At 38.7% G+C, this 22,989-nt stretch overlaps 1 protein-coding gene across 1 annotated transcript; it reads right to left on the reverse strand.

Moving 5' to 3' along the window:
- Window positions 1–174: 174 nt before the first annotated feature.
- LOC125908330 (uncharacterized) lies at window positions 175–21,621 on the reverse strand. Its single transcript, XM_049611031.1, has 5 exons — window positions 20,280–21,621; window positions 17,776–18,755; window positions 597–717; window positions 291–507; window positions 175–193 (listed from the first exon to the last, which is right to left on the reverse strand). The coding sequence occupies exons 1-5, from the start codon at window positions 21,619–21,621 to the stop codon at window positions 175–177; spliced, it is 2,679 nt and encodes an 892-aa protein (XP_049466988.1).
- Between the last annotated feature and the right edge of the window lie 1,368 nt (window positions 21,622–22,989).

Raw genomic sequence — 22,989 nt, forward strand, 5'->3', positions numbered from 1 at the left:
CACTGAATAAAAATTAAAGAAAATGATAGTAACGTTAGAAATGTATTACTCAATTACTTTAACAATAAATAGTTTACCGGAAATAATGCTGAAAACAACATTCAACGCCTTGGTACCACATTTCACCTCCACCTGGAACCTTAGTTATCTGCTGGCTGACGTTCACCGGAGCTTTCAGTAATGTCCTAACATCCTGCGGAAGAAATGAAAAAGCAAAAAGAGAAGACGCTTTTCGCAGTATTGCAAGTAAACTATTGCTTCCGCTACGAGCAACTTTATTGCGAATCAACCAAGTTCGCAAAGAGTCTCGTAGCTTCGCGCTTTCTGGATCAATTTCCAGGCTCGCCTCCTCCAAAAATTCTCCCTCCAAATACTCTTCGCCGTCGGTATCTTCGTTGTGGATGGATCCTTCATCGCTGATACGGTCGTCATCGTCACCGTTTTCGTTCAAATACTCCTCTTCCATAGACGCCATAGGCTCTTCATAGGGGTCACTCATAGCAACATCTACAACAAAGAATTAGGGAAGATATTAGTTGTTTTTTTATTTAAGATATTATATATATTATATATAAACATATATATTTAGTAGTTACCTTCAGCAGATTGCACAACCGGTGACTGGTTGCTCGGTCCGGCGTGATCATTCTGCAGTGCCCACTCTTTCTCAAGCTGTTCTTCCAGCTTTGCGGCTTTCTTATAAAGCAATCCACTTTGCTTTAATTTTTTCGGGAACATTTTTAATTATACCTAAAAAAGAAGAACAAAAAGAAAAAAAAAACCAACACTCCTCGGAACTTTTAATGTTCTAAACAATAGGATTTAGTTGAACGATTTTTCGAAGAGCAAAACAAATTTAATTAGTTTTGGCGCAACGTTAAATCGTTCAGCAATTGTTTTTCACTATATTAGTCCTAAAACTGTTAAATGTTCTTGGATATACTGAGTGAAACGTAAATTAATTCGCCGAGCGACAAAGGCAGTGTTGTGAACAACAAGTGTTTTGGCGCTTTAAAATACCGCGGCTCATTGTCTCACCTCCATCGGGTATCCACATACACCACACAACCACACACCTCACCATGCAGCACGTAGTTCAACTCACATGAGCAAGATCGGCAGCCGATCCAAAATCCGACCTCACTATCATGTGGTAAGGCATTTCATCGAATCGATGAAGCGCGCCAGATCGTCTCATGAGAAAATTTGGCGCTAGCCAGAATGCTCACCATACAAACCTCTGCAGCTCACCAAGGCGATGAGAAAGACAATGCTCGCTCAGTATGGGGGAGGCAGCCAAAGGCAGCGTCTCAGTATGAAAACGTCAAGCTGTCATCGGGCTCGCTATAGTGAGATGCTGTCCGATTGTCATTTGGGACGCTGATTAATCTTACGGGCCATCGCAGTCATTGGGTCGTTCTCTTGTAAGGTCAGTTCTTATTAGTCTGTAGTTACGGAACACTCTAGGAGGGACATTTATGTTGACTCTAGCCAGAAGTTCTAGCGAAACTATCTCACCGACAATAAGTTTGGACAAAAACGTACATTGGGTATTATCACGTCTCCTAGCAAGTGTGTCCAGACCAAACAACAAACAACGAGTATGATACGATGGACGAGGGGTTACATTACGCCACGGAGTGAAGTGTAGGACAATACGAGTAACTCTCTTTTGGACAGCTTCTATTCTATTGGACCAAACACTAGAGAACGGACACCAAACTGTAGAACTAAACTCAAGGATGGAACGAACATAGGACTTATACAGAGTTAACAGGCAGTGTGGGTCATTGAGTTCTCTCGAATGTCGACGAATAAATCCTAGCATTTTGTTAGCTTTGTCTAAAATATCACAGTAATGTTGTCAGAAATCTAGTTTGCGATCCAGGGTGACTCCTAAATCCCTGACCGTATTGCACCGCGGTAGTTGTGTCCCTGATATGCTATAGATATACCTTATCGGACTAGCTATTCTAAAGAAAGACATTGACGTACACTTATCAACAGAAATTAGCAGGTCGTTGTTGATACACCAGTCAGAGAAAACATCAATCGATCTTTGCAGAGAAAGAGAGTCGGAAGTGTTCCGTACGATACGAAACAGCCTAACATTATCCGCATAAAGCAGACAATCTGCTTCCGTAATGGCCAGTGTGACGTCGTTAATAAAAAGCGAGAACATCAGTGGTCCCAAGTTGCTGCCCTGAGGGACGCCAGATGAACTCTCGAAAACGTTAGAGGAGACACCATCGATTTGTACGTAGTAGCTACGTTCAGAGATACAGGACCTGAACCAATTCACCAGCGGAGTAGAGAGACCGATCCGGGCGAGCTTAGCCAACAGCAAGCGATGGTTCACACGATCAAACGCAGCCTTAAGATCAGTGTATACTGCATCCATCTGAGCTCCGGAAGTAAAGGCTGCGTGGCAGTTGGAGACGAATTCCACCAGGTTTGTGGTAACACTGCGTCGAGGAAAGAAACCATGCTGGCTGGTAGAAATATAAGAACGACAGTGATACATTAGCGAGTTTTGTATGACGATCTCAAACACCTTGGCACAAGAAGGCAAGGTGGTTATACCGCGGTAGTTCTCAGCAGAGTTTTTATCCCCTTTTTTGTACACCGGAAACATCACAGAGGATTTCCAGGCCGTGGGTACAGTACTTTGTGCAAAAGAGAGTTGGTAGATTTGAGACAGAGGCTCTGCTAAAAATTCGCGGCATTTGGCAAGGATTGCCGTAGGAATACCATCAGGTCCAGGGTTGTATGAGGTTTTGATCTGCTGCAGAGCACGTAGTACAGTATCTACCGAGATAATAATATCGCGTACATCAATGTAACATCACGGGGCACATTATTTAAAGCTGCTTCTAATGATAAGCTTGCATCATCCGTAGTAAAGCAGTCCTTGAAACGATCAGCAAATAAGTTGCACATGCCTTCCTTACTGCTTGTGGAGACGTTGTTATATGTGAGAACATCGGGGAGCGAGCTGTTACCGCGTTTTGATTCAACATACCTCCAGAATCGTGTTGGGTGTCTGATGAGCGAGAATTTCACTCGAATGAGATAACGAGTATGAAGTTGTCTGTTATAGCTTCTATATACATTATGGGCAGCAATGAACCTTAATTTGGAGTGTTGTGTACCATTTGTACTGTAAAAGCGAAAGCATGACGCTTTGTTTTGCTTTAGACGGCGTAAACGTGCATCAGACCATGGTGGACTGCGACGCGGTGGCATTAGAGGACAGCAATCAGATATAAGCGCCAGTAGTGTTGTGTTAAATAGTTCCAATGCTGAGTTAACATCCGGATTACGTTCCAGGAAATACCAGTCAGTAGATTGAAGCAGTTCAGTTAGACGGATAAAGTTAGTTCGCCTGTAGTTACGTGTACCGGACTCACGGTTTGGTGAGGTAGAACGCCAGGAACGAGTTGTATTGCCTGCACCAGTTAAGTGTAGTTCAACAGGAGGATGATGAACATCAACGGCAACCATAGGGAAAGGTGACACCACCGCACAGTGGGCAACGGCCATACAAACGCCGGGATGAAAATCAATTCCTCGTGCTATTGCAGTTTTTCTTCATTTAATACAATTGTTCTTACTATAAAGGGTAGTCCTACACTAAAATCGTCAGGACAGCGAATAAAACTTAATAATTATCGCTCACAACATTGCATTATATATTCCTACTTATTTTCAATCGAACTGATACGTTCCATGTACACGTTCCATGCATACGTTCCTCTGTACACAAATGTATAATTTTTTGATTATTATTTTTTAGTTATCGGCATGATTTTTTGGAAAGCATTTATTTATTTATTTTTATTTTTATTTTATTAATTGCTCGGCCACGTTGGGTTACAGTCATAGTGCTTACTGACTATAGTATACAATTATTCACGAAGGAGTTGGAAGGAGTTTATGGTACGGAAAAGGAGTGAAGACGGGATCGGTAGACAGGATAGGATATGTTGAAATCGAACAGATCAGAAGTACTATTAAAAGACGACATAGCTCTTACAAAAGGCTCATTGCGAGCAAAACGTGTACGACATATAGGTAACTGGAGACGAAAACGATAACGTAAGGTGCGACCAGGTGCATACAAATGTAAGCGCGACAGAAGTGAAGGAGTATCAATCGTATTGAGCAATATGCTAGCGACGAAAGCATAGCTAAGTAGTAACCTCTACGACGTGTTTATTGAATAACGTATTGATTTGCAGTGGATTAAAAAAATAGGGTGCCGCTAACAAATATACAATATGTTTAGATCCAATCCCAATTGCGTACTTAGAAACATAAATTTTTTGAAATGCTCACTTCTGCTTCAATCCATTTTGTGTTTTTTATGCCCATAAATGTAAGATTGAACTACAAAAATATGATATCGCACATGGTTCGAATTCCATTTCTACTCTTTTTTTCGACTTATGTTTCATACGTTAGGTAATAAGTAATAGATGCTTGGATTGATTAGATTGATGAGATTTTCAATGTCAATTTTCCCGGTCTTAAATTTCAAAAAGGTCTTTTCCAAAAACGCCGTCAAAATTTTATTTTACTATCCTGAAACTGGTTTTGAAGTATTGAATGGAATTGGTATTTGTGTATGAGACAATTGTTATTGTTGTGCAAAACATCAAATTTCAACAGTGAACATATTCCCTCACGTTACTATTTCAACGGTGTAGTTCTAATATTCCAATCTATACTGTTATAGAAAAGAATGGTTCAACACTGTTATAACCTTTCCAGATCAATTAACTAAATTCGCGTTTACTGCCAAACTACTTTAATTACTCTTGAACCCCCACATCTTTCAGATTTTGCTTCTAATTTGACATGTCCTTAATTATAACGTGGTTGTTCTTAATCAGCACCATAGTACGGTGATAGCATCACATGGTAGATATCGCCATCATTCTTGATAGATACAGTCAGAATCTTTTCAGCCCTCTTGGGCACGTTACAGTAAGCATAGTTTCATTGTGGATCGTTCTGCAGTTGATGCTGATTCGGCTAAATGCAGTGCGCACGGTTGTCTCACCTAACGCGCAGTATGTTGCAGCCATGTTGCGCAATGAACCATCTCTTCCTTTAGTGCTTTGTTCCGGAAGGACATCCTGAAATAAGGAGTTCTTCCCACCCGCTAGCAAATTGTTACAAATTCAATTTTAATTTTCAAGCCATCAATACTCCCGCCGCTTCCTCGCTCGAAATTTCATCAAGGTTTTTTAGCATATGGGCGCTTAGGGTCTCTCGCTTACATCTGCTTCTTATTGTCATGCGTTTTCCTTGTCCCGACTCAGCCTGTAATGCGGAGTAGTAGATTTGAGGGTGTAATAGATTTGGGGCGGTCCCGTGGTACGTGGTCGTCAACTCGAACGACTCAATAACATGCCCTTCAGGGGTTCAAGCCCAGAATGGACAGACCGCCTGCAGCAAGGACTGAATATCCGGCCACGTGGTAATGAATTAAGTCTCGAAAGCCTGTATAGGCCGGCATGTCCGCGTAGGACGTTACGACAAATAGAAGAAGATTTGAGGGAGTGTACATTTATTTATTTATTTATTTATTTATTTATTTATTTTCTACAAATGTCCGCCTCGAGGGCTTAACAATGTTTCTTAATTACTAAGGAAAGGATAAGGATGAGGAAGAGTGAAGACGAGAACGGAAGAGGGATAAAGGAGTGTTAAAATCGAACAAATGATAGTATGAATTAAATGCAATCTGAGCTTTAAGGAATGGGTCATTTTGCCCATATCGAGTTAGCCGGGTGGGAATATAGAGAGGTGGCCTATTGCGAAGATGGCGGGAAGGGGCATAAAAGGAAATGGCAGATAAGAGATAAGGAACATCAAGCTCATTAAGGATGACGCTGGCAATGAAACAAGCTTGCAAGTGCGAGTGGCGAGTTTTTATCGAGTCCAGACCCAAGAGTCGACAACGATGTGGATAAGACGGGATAACTGCATTATCATGACCCGAAAGAAAACGCCTCGTGGCAAGTCGTGTAAATTTGCGTTGAACACCTTCCAATCTAGCAATATCCTGCACATTATTGGGGGACCAAACCACACAAGCGTAATCGAGAATGGGGCGTACCCAGCAACAATAGAGAGACTTGAGACACAAGGGATCACGGATAAAATGAGACAGACGGGTAATAAGGCCCAAAGTACGGTAAGCTTTGCTTGTGACAAAGTCGATATGGTCTTTGAACGTAAGCTTTTCATCCAACCAGACACCAAGATCTTTGACGGAAGTTACACGATTGATAGGAATATCTCTCAACGTGTAGTTCCAAAGTACCTTACGGGTGGACCGACCAAACGAGATGGTGTTGCATTTTAGTGGACAAAGACGCAAGCCATTATGTTCACACCAAACAGAGAAAGAGGATAGTACATTTTGGAGTTCACAACAATCCTCAGAAGAAGAGACAGGAAAGAAAATTTTTAGGTCATCCGCATACATAAGAAGACCATCGGGGGGAAGCACATTTACACAGTCATTTACAAACAAGACAAACAAAAGGGGGCTTAAAACGCTCCCTTGCGGTACACCAGACAGGCCCACAAAGCGGTTTGATAGACAATTTACGACACGGACTCGGTAAGATCTTCCAACTAGATAGGACTTCAACCAGGCGACCGTAGATTCATTAAATCCCAGTTTAGCAAATTTGGCCAATAACAAATTGATAGGAACGCTATCAAATGCTGCCTTGAAATCAGTATAAATCGTGTCCACTTGACGACCAGAAGCCATGTTGTTGAAAATGAACGAAACTAGGGACATGAGATTAGAAGAGGTCGATCGTTTGGGCATGAAGCCATGCTGGTGAGGTGAAATATAATGCACTACACGCTTAAGGAATGAGAAGTGAATAACATATTCGAAAATCTTGGCCGAAGCACAAAGTAATGACACCCCGCGATAATTTTTGACATTAGTTCTTTCGCCTTTCTTGTGTACAGGCACTAGCCATGCACATTTCCATAACATTGGAAAGGAACCGGAATTTAACGACTTTCTAAATAAACGATACAGTAATGGGACAAAGATCAATACGCATTTTTTAATCACAGATGAAGGAATACCATCGGGACCTGGAGAGAAAGAGAGCTTTAGCTTAGATATAGCCATAGCAACAACATCCTCATCTATTGCGACATCAAAAGAAGGAATGATATTTGATGGTGTATGGGTGAGGCCATCCGACAAAGACAAGGGACAAGTAGTTGGGTCAACGAATACGCTTGCGAAGTGTTTGGCAAATAAATTACATTGCTCATCGGGAGTACTGGCAGACTCGCCGTCCAAGGAAAGTAGGGAAGGAATAGTATTAGGGTTTACCCTGGCATTACAGTACCGCCAAAAAGCTCTCGGATGCATCGAGAAGCGATCTTGGAGCCTAATTAAGAAAGCGTTGTGACGCCACCGGTTATAAGAGCGATACGCACTAGCTGCATATTTGTATATACGCAAACAATATGAAGTACGTTGTCGCCGATATAAACGTAGTTTACGATTTTTATCTGCTCTAAGTGCTTTTAAGGTTCGATTAGACCACGCAGGATAGGGAGGGGGAGAAAGGAGAGGACAACATAGGGGGAAGGAGGAATTGACAATATCGGTAAACTTATTTACTACTACATCGATATCACTATTCTCTTCAATAAATGCCCAGTCCGTGCTTTCAATGATTTGGCTGAAGTTGAAGAAATCCATTCGTTTAAAGTTGATACGGTGTAATGAAAAATTAGACGAAGCACGAGGCGTCATTACCGGGATCGAATCGGGAATCGATAGGGACAATTCCATTGCCGGGTGATAACGATCAATTGTGAGAAGCGCATAAGGAGACTCAAGAATACTGGTGCAACTACGAACCGTAGCATCGTTGGCGAAGGCGAGATCTAATTGACGCCCACGGAAATTTTTTACATCCGATATTTGGAATAACCCATTTAAATTCATTCCGTCCAAAAGCCAAGCCCCATTAGACAGCACGTTGTAAGGGATAAAGAATTTATCGGGCGGCGGTGCAGCTTTCCACGAGAGAGAAGGTATGTTAAAATCGCCGAGAAGGAGCATGAGATCATCAGCCTTCATACTCTCCAAAAGGATCGACACACTCTCATGAAGCGATTCAAATACACATGCAGAGCCACTCCGGTCAGGGGGTAAATGTTCGACGTACCGGGTATAGCAACCCGTTTTACAGGATATTATATACAACACTTATCTGCTGATGACGACGGTGTATGTAGTATTTGAGGTGCTTAAGCACCAATAATGAGTATGGTTGGCTTTATGAATGATTGAATTATTTGGAATATCAACCATTTCACAAGTAAGCTATATTGCATAGTTTTCAAATATGTTTTTTTTAATATAGCCTTGAATATAATCTTGATTTATAATGGGAAGGGGTATGAGATGGGCCTCATCATCAGGTGGCTAATTTGCATCTTTAATTATTTAAAGAATTGTTCATTATATCCAATACCATGTGATTTCAAATCGATTTATCCAAACAAAACATCTAAGTAACCATTACCCGCAACATCCGCGGGCTAGCAATAGTGCTTGGAGCAAGTCCTTTCGCATCAACGCGCGTTGCTAAGAGAGCTCTGCTCTCACCGCTTTCTTTCTCTCTTGCTGAATGTTTACTCTCACGTCATTGCGGCGATTTTCGATTTTATATATAGTGAGATTACGCACTAAAAAAGTTGTGTTTTTATGGTTTGTTTGGAAAAGTGCTGATTCCTATCTTACGACCTTTTTTAAACTGTTTTTCCTCTCTTCAGCTTTGTTTTTGCCTGTTTGTTTCAAATGCCCGTTTATGAAAGGTAGTTGGATACTGGTGGTTAATGGCTCATACAACAACACGTCAAAATCGCTCGCGCTAGGGTAACTGTACGGCCGAAAATACACGGACCGGAATTTCGCGGCCGCGGAATTCCGCTTGCTGAAAAATGTATGGATATGACAGTTCGGGAAAGTTGCCGTTGACACTTTGTATATGGGTTTGACAGCAGGCGGAATTCCGCGGCCGCGAAATTCCGGTCCGTGTATTTTCGGCCTACCAGTTTTCGGCAGTGTACCTATTTTCGGCAGGGTAGCTAAAAACGTGAAATTCTACACAAATGCGGTAAAAAATTTCACAAAATACAATTTTGTAGTGAAAGTGTACTTATTTGATATTCACATACGAAGTTTCACACCATTTCATTACGTATTTTCCAAAATATCAAATAAATTGTACTTTTTTTCGGCAGCTTTGCTGTCAGCCAATCGTTCGGCAGGTTTTGTGATTAAGAGAATCAGAACAGTAAAACAATGAAAAAGTGATGTATATTAAAGATTTTATGCTTATTTAATTTATTCTAGCTTGTTCGGAATTTTAAAATCACGATAAACAGGTTATTTTTCACTTTAAATGCTGCCGAAAATAGGTACACAGTAAATGTTCATTTTTGACAGCTCAATGTTGTGGGCTCCTGCCGAAACTCGGAACAATAACACACTTTGAATTTGGCTGAATATTCCTTTAAAAATTGATCAGAACACTACAATTCGTATATCGACACATAATATGACCTTTCTTGTACCAAATATCACCAATTTTACGACAAACAATGCACTAACTTAAGAGAAAAATAAATATTTGTAAGCCAATTCGCACCGTACGCTATAACCATCAAACTGTCAATGGCTGCTCTGTTTAAACGTCGCATCAAAATGGCTGTCAAAACGAGCCAAAATAAGCAACATAAAATTAATAATTAAACTGCTTTTTAACACCAATCTTAGGAAAGTAAGAGTGTTAAATTGCTTTAAACATTTTTTTGTACATATTCACATTGGTACAAACATTTTCTGACCCGTATTCGCGCTGCCGAAAATAGGAACACAACCTGCCGAAAATAGGAACAAACTGCCGAAAATAGGAGCAAAATCAATGTTTGCATTTTCGCGAATATTTATGAAAAAAGGATTTGAACCGGCAAATAAAAAATATTGTAACATACTATGATAGTTTATCAACCAGAATAACAACACTTTCAAGAAAAATAATGAAAAATATTGATGTGTGAGCAATTTTTGTGAAACTGCTGCACTAGCCTGCCGAAAACTGGTACAGTTACCCTAGTGTCAAGAAAAAGTTTAATAATTTTCGGGGTCGCAGATGGTCGCAGCTAATTTTAACGACAAAATGTAGGAAAAATGTTGATCTTTCTTATAATATACGACTAACGAGTGAAATCGAGTCGATTCATAAAAAAATCACTCTCCAAAATGAAAATATCCAAAAATCCAGCAGGGATGTTTGGTTTTCAATCATTTATGAACTTTAAAAACAAGTTTTTGTAATATATTCAGACATAACATCAAAGTATGACAAAAAACCTTTCCAACGACACATTGATTATCAAAATCTAAGCATCATTTACTGAAATATGATGGTTTATGTTCGGTCGAAAAGTAGCTCCAATTTTTTTATTTTAAGAAAATGATTATGGTGTTAACCTGCGATGAAGTTGGTTTTTCGATTTTTATACAGGCGTTTGCCCAATGTGCACCGGTGGGGCACAATAATGTAGGATCTCGTCAGAGACAATTATGAGATCGAGAATGTTATTCGATGCATTAGGTATAAAGTTGATCTGAGAAAGCCCATTACTATAGATGCAGTCAAGCAAAGAGCGGCCGTTGTCCGTAATTCGTGAATTCTCATAATTGATTCGCAGTGCAGGAACGTTAGAATCAATGGTATTCCAGGAAAGATTAGGGAAGTTAAAGTCCCCGAATAGGAGAAACGTATCGGTGGTTGCACAAGCAATATTATCTATGGTGGAGCAGATAGTTTGCATGGTAGTAGTGTTGTTTACTAAATCTGGAGGAATGTACACTACACCCGTGATAAAAGTACGTTTATTACCATAAACTCTTACCCAAAGTTGCTCAACGGTATCCCTGTTTCAAAAAATTTGTACCAATCAATCCCTCAACATCAGGTGGAAGCTGATGTAAATTATGGAATTTTATTTGATAAGAATGCGAGTGATAATTAACAAATGTATCAATAAATCCGTCTGTCTTGGAAATGCCGTTGATTCCTCTTATTGTGAGTTTTACAGAAGTGTTAATAGAAATATTATTCGGAAGATATAAAGGGTTCAAAATACAAACGGATGCTCCACTGTCTACAATAAAATTAAAGGGTTTAACAAAAAAATTAAATTAGCTTTCACATTATTATTTGTGTTTAGATTAACGAAAAAAATCCGTTAATGATTGATTATCTTCGCTATCATGTGAGGGTTCGGTTTGTTCGGTATTATTTGTGGGTTCTGGTTGTGATAATGCCATGTTTACATTATTTCTTTTATTTCTACGGTTATTATTGTAATCAGTGTCTTCCTGGAATTGATTATTTGTATGATTATTGTACCGTTGATCGTATTCGCGAGAACTATTGAATTTTTTGTAGTTATATTTTTTATCATTATTTTGCCTAAAATTAATCTGTCTCGGCTTATTTTGAAAAAAATTGCATGAAAGGAGCATTTCGTTCACGTGGGTTATTTATTTATTTATTTATTTTTATTTATTTTTATTTTATTAATTGCTCGGCCACGTTGGGTTACAGCAATAGTGCTTACTGACTATAGTATACAATTATTCACGAAGGAGTAGGAAGGAGTTTATGGTACGGAAAAGGAGCGAAGACGGGATCGGTAGACAGGATAGGAGAGGACAGCAGGAAGGGAAGGCGGAAGTGATTACATTAGTAAACGCTGCTACAGCTTGATTTATGTCATCATCAGTAAAGCACCAATCGGTACCGGCTAAAATATGATGAAGCTTTTGGTAGTCCAGTTTCCTAAAATTGAACATACGAGCCGTAGGTATTCGTTGAGAGGATGCAGGGCGAGAGTGCGTAAGGAGCACACTTGTCTCATGAGCAGGATGATGATTGTCTAGCGCGACGAGTGGAACAGGTGAAGCTATGACGGGGGAGCAGCGCTCCAAGAAGGCATAGCATTGGCAGCATTGGCAAATAGAAGGTCCAATTGACTTCCGCGTATATTTTTTATGCCAGATAATTGCGGCAAACCGTTTACCGACACACCATCAAGCAGAGAAACATTTTCACGAGATACACCAGTAGGAATGAAGTGATTAACGCACGATGCAAACACATCCATATCAAGCTCAGATAGACAGAGAGGCGTAACTCGTCTAGTTTTGTGCGCAATCCTCATACTTTTTGATAGTAGATGTTCAATTGATCGATCGAAGGGATGAGTGAGCGAGATGCGCCGGGAGTGCTCTCGCTGCAAGTTATTAACGGCGAAAGAGAGTCGGACGGATTATGTGTATTAGATGCAGGGTTAGCTTCCATCAATTCGGGTAAAGTCGGTAGTTCATGAGAATCTTCAGCCGGATCAGCCGGTTACGCTTGCTGAAAGTACTGCGTATAAGGCAAGCTCATAGGACCATGATCTGGCGAAATAGTGAAATCAGCGTTTCGCAGTTGTGTCGTGTGGTTGATAGAAGGTGGCGAGGAAGGATGATCCGATTCACGATTAATAGGCGCAGAAGGTGCAAGGGATGCTGCTGTAGTGGGTCGCCAAACATTGACGGAGCGGGGATTTAGGTCGATGAACTCCTTAAAAGAGATCCCGCGAGGCCAAAGCAATGAGCCCGGTGCGAATCCGGTACACCAATTTTAAAAGATACGTAGGAGAGCGTAGAAAGATCCCGGTCGCGTCGTACAAGGCTATATACCAAGATGTCGTCTGTCCCTATGTTAGAACAGGCCATTTCGCGGATCGCTTCAATCGGAGTATCAGGAGCAATACGGGAGATAAAGACCCAAGTACGGGGTGGGCGTTCAGGAACGGTCGTAATATTATTGCAGGACAACCCTGTGCCCGATGAAAGCATAGCGCGTGTAACGGTATTGGTAGGCGATGGGTCGGGAGAGCGATCCAACAATCGACGTTTAGAAGGATTCTCACCAACAGCTTGATGCTTGAGCTTAGAGGCCGCAACTGGAATCGTGGTCGTTGAGTGCGTAGCAGGAATCGCAGAATGGTGAGCACTCGATGTAGTGGTATGCGTGGCAAGATGAGAGTTGAGCTTGTTCATTAGTGAGTTGGAGGAAGTGAGAAGCTCACGGTGCATGAGATCAAGCTCCTTGATGCCATGCTTAACTTCATCAAGCGTTGTGAGTAGTGGAGCCTGTGAGTAGTTGCGTTCCATTGAGTGAGAAGCAGTAAGTGAGTCGATGAAATCTTTCACGGAACGAATTGACGATGCTGATTCCTGTTTCATCAAAGCTATCTCGTTTCTAAAACAATCCAGTGAAGAGGAAAGTTCAAGTCGCAAGCCAGCTGATGCCGCCTGCACAGAACGTGAGGAATCGCGGAAATCGGACTGCAACGATTCCAACAGGTAGGCAGCGTCACGAGAAAGGCCGTGCGAGAAGCGTAAAGTGTCAACGGCCCGCAAACGCTGAGCACAATCAGCGCAAGCCCAGAATAAATTTTGTGACTTCTTAAAATCACGCAGGAGCGGGGTTGAAAGTCCAATGCACTTATCGTGGTAATAGTGTTCACAAAGACCGAAGCACGGAATTGGATCGTTGCTAATAGCACCTTCACATTTCTTACAGATCACAGACGCCATCGCAAAATAGACCAAAGTTCGACTGAACAGTGAGTGATCACAACAACCGCAGGCGGATTGCAATGTTTATATGTTGAACCGTACAATTCACAGGTGCCGCACAAATTTGTGATACGTGAACGCGCGAGTGTAAATTAACCGAACTACAACAATTCAAGCCTTAATCAACAAGAAAATCGCGGTAAAAAATCAACTTGGAAATAGGAGAGTGAGAGAGCACAACCAGCCGCTTTGAGTGAAGTTTTGACATGCTCGCCCATTAATTCCCATAGCTGAACCGTGGATAGTAGGATCCCATCAAGACATTAGAATTGATTGGCATTTGCTCAGTTTCCGGTTCACTGCACTCTAACGCGTCAGAAATGGCTTGCGTTAACGTTTGAGGGTTATGTTGGGACCGCGAAAAATAATATCAAATGTTTTGATGTTTCGAAATTGATCGCGTTGATCTCGTGTAGATAGGGCCTAAAAAAGGTGACGTGAAACATTATGAAGTTTCCGCCGTTGTAAGGCTTTGCCATCGTAAAAGGAGATATAAAGGAGCGGAAGGAGGAAAACGCTCTCTTTCTTGAACAACTATTACCGCTGAAAAAAGTGACTATATAAAAGGACAGTCAACGAAAAATTAATCGTTCTTGTTTTTTTTGCGACCTTTTAATTACGAAAGAAACGAGTGCGGCGGGGCCGCAACAAAACTTTTATATAAACTTTGATAAGTGGCGCGTGTTTAAGTGAGCATTACTTGCGAGCAAAGTGTTGACGTGGACAATCTGGCGAATTCTAGTCGAGGACTATACAGATTCCTAGAAAGTGTCGGACGTGCATAGGTACCGCGAGTGCTAGGAACAATTCGTCGAACGTAATCGAGGGTTACACAGATTCACGAATAGTGTTCCGAACGTTTGAGTGAACAATATTGCGAGTGCAAACCTGACCACGCAAACAATGAGACCCCAAATTTTGAGTGAATCAGGCCGAGGGGTATGAGGAAGCTTGAGGAAGCAAGGAGAAACGTGCTGCGGTGAGAGCGCGCTTTGCTTTTTGAGTGCGCTTGTCACTAACACAAAACGAACCCAGCGCATTGGAACAAGCCGTGTGTGATTGTGTGCGTGCGTCGACGGCTATTTCAGCTGGAGAACTCATTTTTTATTTGCACCCAATTTTTGCCGGTCAGTCTGTCTCATTCTTACCACCACATTTGACTTCATACAAAGTGGCAAAGTTTGACGTTTCGAATGTTGATATTTTTAATCTCCTTGATTCTGCGTGATAATGTGTACAAAAACTTGTTATAGTGAAGTGTATTAATGTGTTTAGTGTTACTTCGACGTGCACAGTTGATTGAAATATGAAAAGTGTTGGAAAACAAAGTGTTGTAGTGATATTTATGCCTGTTTGTACCTCGGCCAAAGAGGTAAACATCATGTTAACAAAGTCAACAAAAAGGTAAATAACAACAACATGCATCGAGATATATGCTCTTTTTGCAAATGTAAAAGAATTATGCCATATGCAAATATTATGTTAGATTTGTGACAAAAGTGTTTTTACTATTATTTACCCGAGTTATTCCATTTCCCTCCCCCTCCTATCCACTTGAGTACCGGTAAAATAAAAATAAAATAAAAATCGTGGCATATCGTTGTGCATATAATGTGTTTTATGTTTATATAGTTTAATATGCGGCTAGTTAATTTCGCTGCCGTGGTTAGCATACCGGACATGCAGATTATGGGGTTGCGGACGCCAAACGAAATCCGGGATGCAGCAATAACCGGGATCGCACGTGTACATCTTGGCTTGTACGTCGTGGCTTTGTGATGAGCGGATCGATCCGAACTTACCGGGTCAGAGTCATCCGTAAGTGACCAGTAGTCGTTCGGGTCGCCCCGAAAGGTACAAGTAGGTAAAGTAGGCCCAAGCAACGGGTCGGAAATGCTTATACTTTTACGTACCTACTGATTATTCGAGTTGGCCCAAACTCGCTGCACCCACAGGTCGAATTTGATTCCTAAAGTGATCTAGCAACCCTTACTGCAACCATGGTTCGGGATCGATTCCGTGAGACTCCGGATCGTATCGTAAAATTAATCGTCAAGTATAGCTGAACCCACGAGAGCAGTAAATGACAGTTAACACTTTTGTTAGAAACCCGGTTATGAATGCCCGCCTGGCTGGAGGAATTCAAGCGAGACCACCATACAATGCATGCATAAATTATATTATGACATAACATAAACGATCAAATTTTATTATGAGCGTGATTATTACAATCTAAATTAAAATTAATTAATTAAGCCTGTCTCGTGGTACAGTCGTCAACTCGTACGACTTAACAACATGCTCGTCATGAATTCACACCCCAAATAGACCGTGCCGCCATACGTAACACTGACTATCCTGCTATGGGGGGTTATCCAAAAGTCACTGAAAGCCAACACGACAAGTGGTACAGGCAGGCTTTGACCGACAACGGTTGTTGAGTCAAAAGAAAAAAAAATTAAAATAGTTCGATCATAAGGTAAACTTTTAATAAATAATTTGAAATTTAACAAACCCTGTTTTTCATACAAACGCATGTTTTTAAATTGAACTGTCAACCAAGTATCAAGTGTTCAATTAAAAAGCATGCCAACGAATAAGCGTTCAACTACAGTCAGAATTCAATAGTTTGTATCAGAATACCGGTTTTTTTTAATTTCACAAAAATCTCATGGTCTGCCGAGAATAATTTCATTTTTTTGTATGGAAAAACGTGCCAACAAAAAAGTACATACTCAATAGTTGGCATGGAATCCAAGTTCAACCAATGAGTTCAGATTGTTCTGTTAATTTGTTCTTTTGATCAAATAGCCATTGCCCAAGAGAAATGTAATAATAATTTTCTTTACCTGTGTATCTGGCCTGCATATTTGTGTTGCTAAAAATCAAAGTATTACCCTGGTTCATACAAGGATTCAATGGGTAAATATCTAAACATTACACCTGCTAGTGTTTATCCTGTTACATAAGTACCTTCAAATAAAGGTACTAAATAGTCCGTTACATAAGAAAATAGGAAATCCTACCTCTTTTCTGTCTTATAAAAACCCGCGCAATTTATGTTATATATATATATATATATATATATATATATATATATATATATATATATATATATATATATATATATATATATATATATATATATATATATATACATATATATATATATATATATATATATATATATATATATATATATATATATATATATATATATATATATATATATATATATATATATATATATAGTTATGCGAGGGACAAATTAAGTCTTATAAAAAAAACATTTATTTTTCTTAATCAACCTAATGCGTCTATCGCTGGTGAGTTACAATTCTGAACTCCTTAAACTCCCTAGTCCTAACTAGCTCGAGCCTAAGCCTATTGCGCCGATGTTTCACGATGTCATCTTCGGGCGGATGTTCTACGACGGTTGTCTTCGGGCGGATGCTCCACGACGGTTGTGTTCGGGCGGATGCTCCACGACGGTTGTCTACGGGTAGGTGCTGGTGATCGCTGCTCCATCGGGCATGGCACATTTTATGCTAGCTCAGCATAAAATGTGTTCTGCGATGTTTCGCTGTGCCGAACCATGGGAGGGTGCTATGATGATCTTGTGGTGTGGTTCTCGCGAGAGGAAGTAGATGTCTGCTTTGTTTCCGTTTAGCTGGAACTACACCCTATGTGTGTAACATAACTCCTCCGGGGGTAGATTGAAGTTCGTCCTCGAAGTTCTCGCTGGGTGGTGTCTTCTTGACTTTGCGCGATCTTCTGATGATTGCTGATTCAATGGTGATATTCGTGTATTTTCTTGTTTTTATGTACACGAATACAATGATCGTCAGTATTGCTATTGTAATAGTTATGCTTCCAAATATTGTGAAAGTAATTTTCACATGAGAATACTGCTTTAATGCGATATGTTCGAGATGTTTTCTGTTGGAAATCATTTCATTTTGGATTTTTGTAATGTTTGTTGTTTCTATGATATTCCAATTTACTGTAAGGTTGGGGAAAGCTCCTAGTACTTCTCTTGCACTTGTTGTTGTTTCTTCTGACGTGAAGGTGTGGTTATCAATTGATATTGTGCAATTATTGAATGCAAGAATGAAGTTCCCGTTAAGTATTCGATCGTGCGGTCCACAGTTCGATTTTACTTGCGAATTTTTTACGTTATTCAGCAAGATTTTATTGTTCGTAACGAGAGTGACCATTGTTTTGTCGTCTTCAATAGCTTGGCAGTTGCTTTCTTTGCCATCTAATATTGGCATGAGGCAGGTGTCTTTGAACGGTTTTGTGTATTCGCCTAGCTGCACCAAGTCGAATGGTTTGTTTGTTAAAAATATTCCTTGTTTGCTCATAATGATGTATTGTGGTATGTTAACTATAGTTGAATCGTTTAAGGTGAGCGGTACGATTTGGAATATTTTACAATTATTTTCGACTTTGGGAATTTCCAATATGTAAAACAACATCTTTTCTTTTATAGCAATTTTTGGTATTGCGTATTTCAAGGCTTCTTCTGGAAATTGCGTTTGAATACCTTGGTTGTTGATTATCGTTTCGATAGCAAGTATCTCGTTAATGGATAGCAGTTTACTATTCGTTAGTTGTATACGTGTTCGTAGGATTGCATCTTCTATGTCTTCTAAAATGCGGTTAGTTGCATCCATGTATACTAGTAAAGTAATTGCATCTATTTCTTGTAACAATAGCTTTTCTTTAGTTGAGTGTTTTTCTATCAGCAAGTTGATCGTTACAGTCATTTCGGCAATTTTGTTATTAATAACATTGTTAATGTTGATTTGTGCATTGTTTTCACTGATCAGGTCGTTTAGTGTTTTGTTGATGATTCGAAGGTCTTCGGCGTCTGGTGTACCCGCAAGCCATTTCCATGCTGATCCTAGCATATCCCAACGCTTGTGACGGTTTCTTGAAGGCGCTAGCTGGTTAAGTCTATCTTTGATTTCCTTACTCCTTTCTATTATTAAGTTTGATATAGGGAGTTTCTTATTGACTTTTCTTGCTATCTCTTCAAATTTAATTACATTGTGTTCGATATTTGTCATATTGATTGGATGTATGATTTTCATTATACCGTTTTGAATTTTACATTCTTGCTTCTCTATGAGTAGTACGGGATCCTGATTGAGATTCCTGATTTGGAGAGATGCACCACGAACGTAAGTTATTAGGATGGTCATCAATATTAGTTTTTGCATCTAAAAAGATAAAGATTTTATTCGTTTAATTTTGTTTTTGTTTCTTTTGATATTCTTAAAATTTTTAAACGTTCTTGTGTTATTTTGTAAAACTTTTGTTGGATTTGCCCTGGGGTCTAACTTTTTCCTAATGTTTGGTTTAACATAAACTTCATTGTTTTCTTCAAGGTCTGGGGGTTCTTCTTTTTGTTCATTTCGCTTGATTTGGATTAGTTTAGCATTTTCTAAGTTTTCTTTTACTTTCTTGAATAACTCCTGAATATTTTCATTTCGCCTGTTTGTTTGGTTAAAAACAATTTCATTTGGGGTAAATTTTGTTGACGAATGTACCGAGCTATTATATAAAGATACTGCTAACAGTATTTTTTCTTCGGTATTTAAATCGGGAAACTTGTGTTTATTTGTGTTAAATACCTCGATGATTGTGGAATGAGTTTTTTCTACTTGACCATTTGATTCTGAGCAAGAGGCATAAACTAATTCAACATTCAGGTTAGCTAAATAGTTTTGAAGTTGTATAGATCTGAAGGTCGTCTCATGATCTGTTACTATTTGTGTAGGGATTTCGTATGTTGAAAAATATTGTGCTAATGCATTTTTAACATCGGTTAGATTTTTCGTTTCGATTTTTATAAGTTGAGCATGTTTTGAAAATGAATCCACTAGTGAAAGGAAGTTTTTATTATCGATTTGAAAAATATCCATGTGAACGCGTTGAAACGGTGTTTCAGTTACTGGTCTAGGGGATAATTTTATATTGTATGGTTTCCTTTCATATTTATGTATATTACAGATTCTACATAAATTGCATACTTTTTTGATTTTGGATATCATTTTGGGGAAAAAATAAGCTCTTTTTAATTGATTTTCAACTTCAGTTATTCCTCTATGAGCTCTATCATGTTCTTTGGAAACAATAGCGTCTTGTCTGTTTTCATTGGTTACATCTTGTACAATTTTCTGAGTGAGAACAAAATGTCCTTTTTGATTAAAAAATTTACGGTATACAGACTGTACCAACGGAATTATCTCTTCCGGTGCCATTATTGCAGATTGTTTATTGTTGTGAAAAGCTATCAGTTTTTCTTTAATATCTGATTCATCAAATTGAGGTTTACAGATAACTACTCTTCGAAAATTAGGAAAGGGACTTTCTGTAATTGTTGAATCGATATGAGAAATTTTAAATATTATTTGGTTACGATAATTATTAATGGGTCTTTCTGAAAAGTGAATGAAATAGTTGTCAGAAGTTTCAGCTGAATGAACTGTATCTGAATCACTTTCGGATGTTGGTGGGTTATTATGTTGAGAATCTGAAATGGAATTTGTTTCGTTAGCATTCATATCCATTGTGAGATGGTTCTTCCGTTCTTCAAGTGGTGCCTTGTTTTTTGTTTCTGAAAGACAGGAAATGGTATTAGTTTCATCTTTTCGACTCAAAGCGTCAGCAACAACGTTTGCTTTTCCTTCTTTGTATTGTATATCGTAGTCAAAGTTTTCTAGTTCCAATCTCCATCTAAGAATTTTAGAATTTCTGGTGGAAGTTTTAATAAATGTCAACGGTTTGTGATCCGTTATCAATGTGAATTTTTGACCATAGAGATATGGATAGTATTTATTTACTGCCCAAATTATTGCTAAGGCTTCTTTTTCTGTTGTAGAATAATTATTTTCTGTTTTATTTAATGATCTGCTTGCGAATGCAATTGGTCGTTCTATTTTGTCTTGTACTTGTGATAGTACTGCTCCTAATGCATAGTTGCTTGCATCCGTCGTTAGGATAAATGGTAGGTTGAAGTTAGGGTATGAAAGTATTTGGTCCGATGTCAAGATGTTTTTAAGTTTCTCGAATGCTTGTGTGTAATTTGTATCTTTAACATTTACTGTTTCTTCTTTTTTTAGGTATTGTGTCAAAGGTTTGGCAAGTTTCGAAAAGTCTTTAATAAAACGTCTGTAATATCCTATCAGTCCAAGGAATTGTTTAATTTCTTTCTGGTTGGTTGGGAGTTTCCAGTTTTTAATTTTTTCTATTTTAGTTGGGTCTGGTTTTATCCCTTCTGCTGTTATTACATGTCCTAGGAATTCTGTTTCTTTTTTTAAGAATTCACATTTATCAAGCTGAATTTTCAAATTAAATTCAGATAATCGTTTCAATATAATTGAAATATTTTGCAAATGATGTTTTAAATTGTTACCAGTGATTATTATGTCATCTAAATAGACATAACAAAATTTTCCTATAAATTCTTGAAGTATGTTATTCATTGCTCTTTGGAATGTGGCAGGAGCGTTTTTGAGACCAAAAGGCATTCTTGTAAATTCAAAATGACCTTTGTCTGTAGAAAAAGCGGTTTTTGCACTGTGTTTTGGATCCATTTCGATTTGATGAAATCCAGATTTCAAATCTAGTGTTGTGAAATATTGTGATTTTCCTAGACTATCTAAAATGTCTTCGATTTGTGGAATAGGAAATTTATCATCGATGGTTTTTTCATTAAGTTTACGATAATCTATGACGACTCTAATTTTCTTTTTACCAGAAGCGTCTGTTTTTTTCGGTACAACCCAAATTGGTGACGAATATGGACTTGATGAGGGCTGTATAACACCTGTTTTTAGCATTTCTTGAATCTGTTCCTCTACATCTTTTTTAAAGTGATGAGGATATCTGTAAGTTTTTGTGTAGGTCGGCATATTATCATTAGTGATAATTTTATGTTTTACAGCTGTAGTGCAGGTCAGCTTTTCGTTTTCCCGTAGTAAAACATTTTTGTTTTCGAGAATGATTTGATATAATTTTTCTTTTTCGAAATTTGAAAGGTGGCTTGTGCGAATAATTTTATCTAGAGTTTTTTCATTGATAGCATCGTTATATTCTACTGGAATAGGAGTTATAGTTTCAAAATTATTAACGTTGATATTAAGTTCTTTGTCATAGGATTTTATTTTCTTTTTACTGCTCAGGATTTTAACTATAGTTTTGTTGTCACTGGCATTGTAAAGACCTGGTTCAATAACGGTGTCATTATCAAATTTTTGGAAGGTTGGGACTAGCCAATCTCCGTCTGTATTTGTTTTTACTTCGATGTTATGTGAGTATAGTTTTTTTGCCGGATAATATTTTTTAAATGGTATTTCAATATTTTCAATTTCTAGTTGTTCTTTTTTGTAATTAATAATGGCATTGTTTCTAGCCAAATATTCGGATCCTAAGATTCCGTCGAAAAAGTGATGGAAGTTTAGTTCATAATAGGTTTGGCAAGGAAGGTTATAGCCAATAAGATTTGCTTTGCCTTTCTTTTCAATGGTATGCTTTCCTGAAATATTTTTTATCGTTATATTTTCAGTACTTTTGCAATTTCTTACTATTCCTGGGCGAATGACATTTTTGTTCGCTCCAGTGTCTATTAATATTTTTATGGTTTGTTGGGTCACACTGTTTTGACTTGTTAGGTAAGGAAGGTAGTCTACGTTTTTTCTGGGTTTATTTTTCCCCAACAAAAATTTATGTCGATATTTTCTTCTTCATCTGATTCCGAATCAGACGGTACTTCGTTGGAGCACACTTCATTGTTATGAAGTTGCTTCCGGTTGAGGGTCAACTTACTTTTAGTTGATTCCACTTCCATGGGTTGTGGAAATTTTTCTTTTTTGCTCTCATATTTTTCGTTGCCATGATTTGGTGAATATCTATCTCTCGTTTTATATTCTTGATTTTTGGGTTTTTGAATCTGATTTTTGGATTGAGATGGTTGTGTCGAATCGATACGATTCGCGACATTTTCCGAACATTTAAATTTGCATACGAAAGCGTATGCTGCTTCCAAATCCTTGGGAGTAGCTGCTTGCGCATAACCGAAATAAGGTTGTTTTAGGCCAGCTAAAAATGCTGCTAAACCATCCTCTTCAATAAAATCATTTATAGCGTCCCAATTTTTTCGATATTTCTCGTTCTGTTTAGCTTGGGTTTTTATACTTTGCATGATCTCA

Source organism: Anopheles coluzzii, chromosome 2 (genome assembly GCF_943734685.1).
Source record: "Anopheles coluzzii chromosome 2, AcolN3, whole genome shotgun sequence".
In the NCBI taxonomy this organism is placed as follows: Eukaryota; Metazoa; Arthropoda; class Insecta; order Diptera; family Culicidae; genus Anopheles; species Anopheles coluzzii.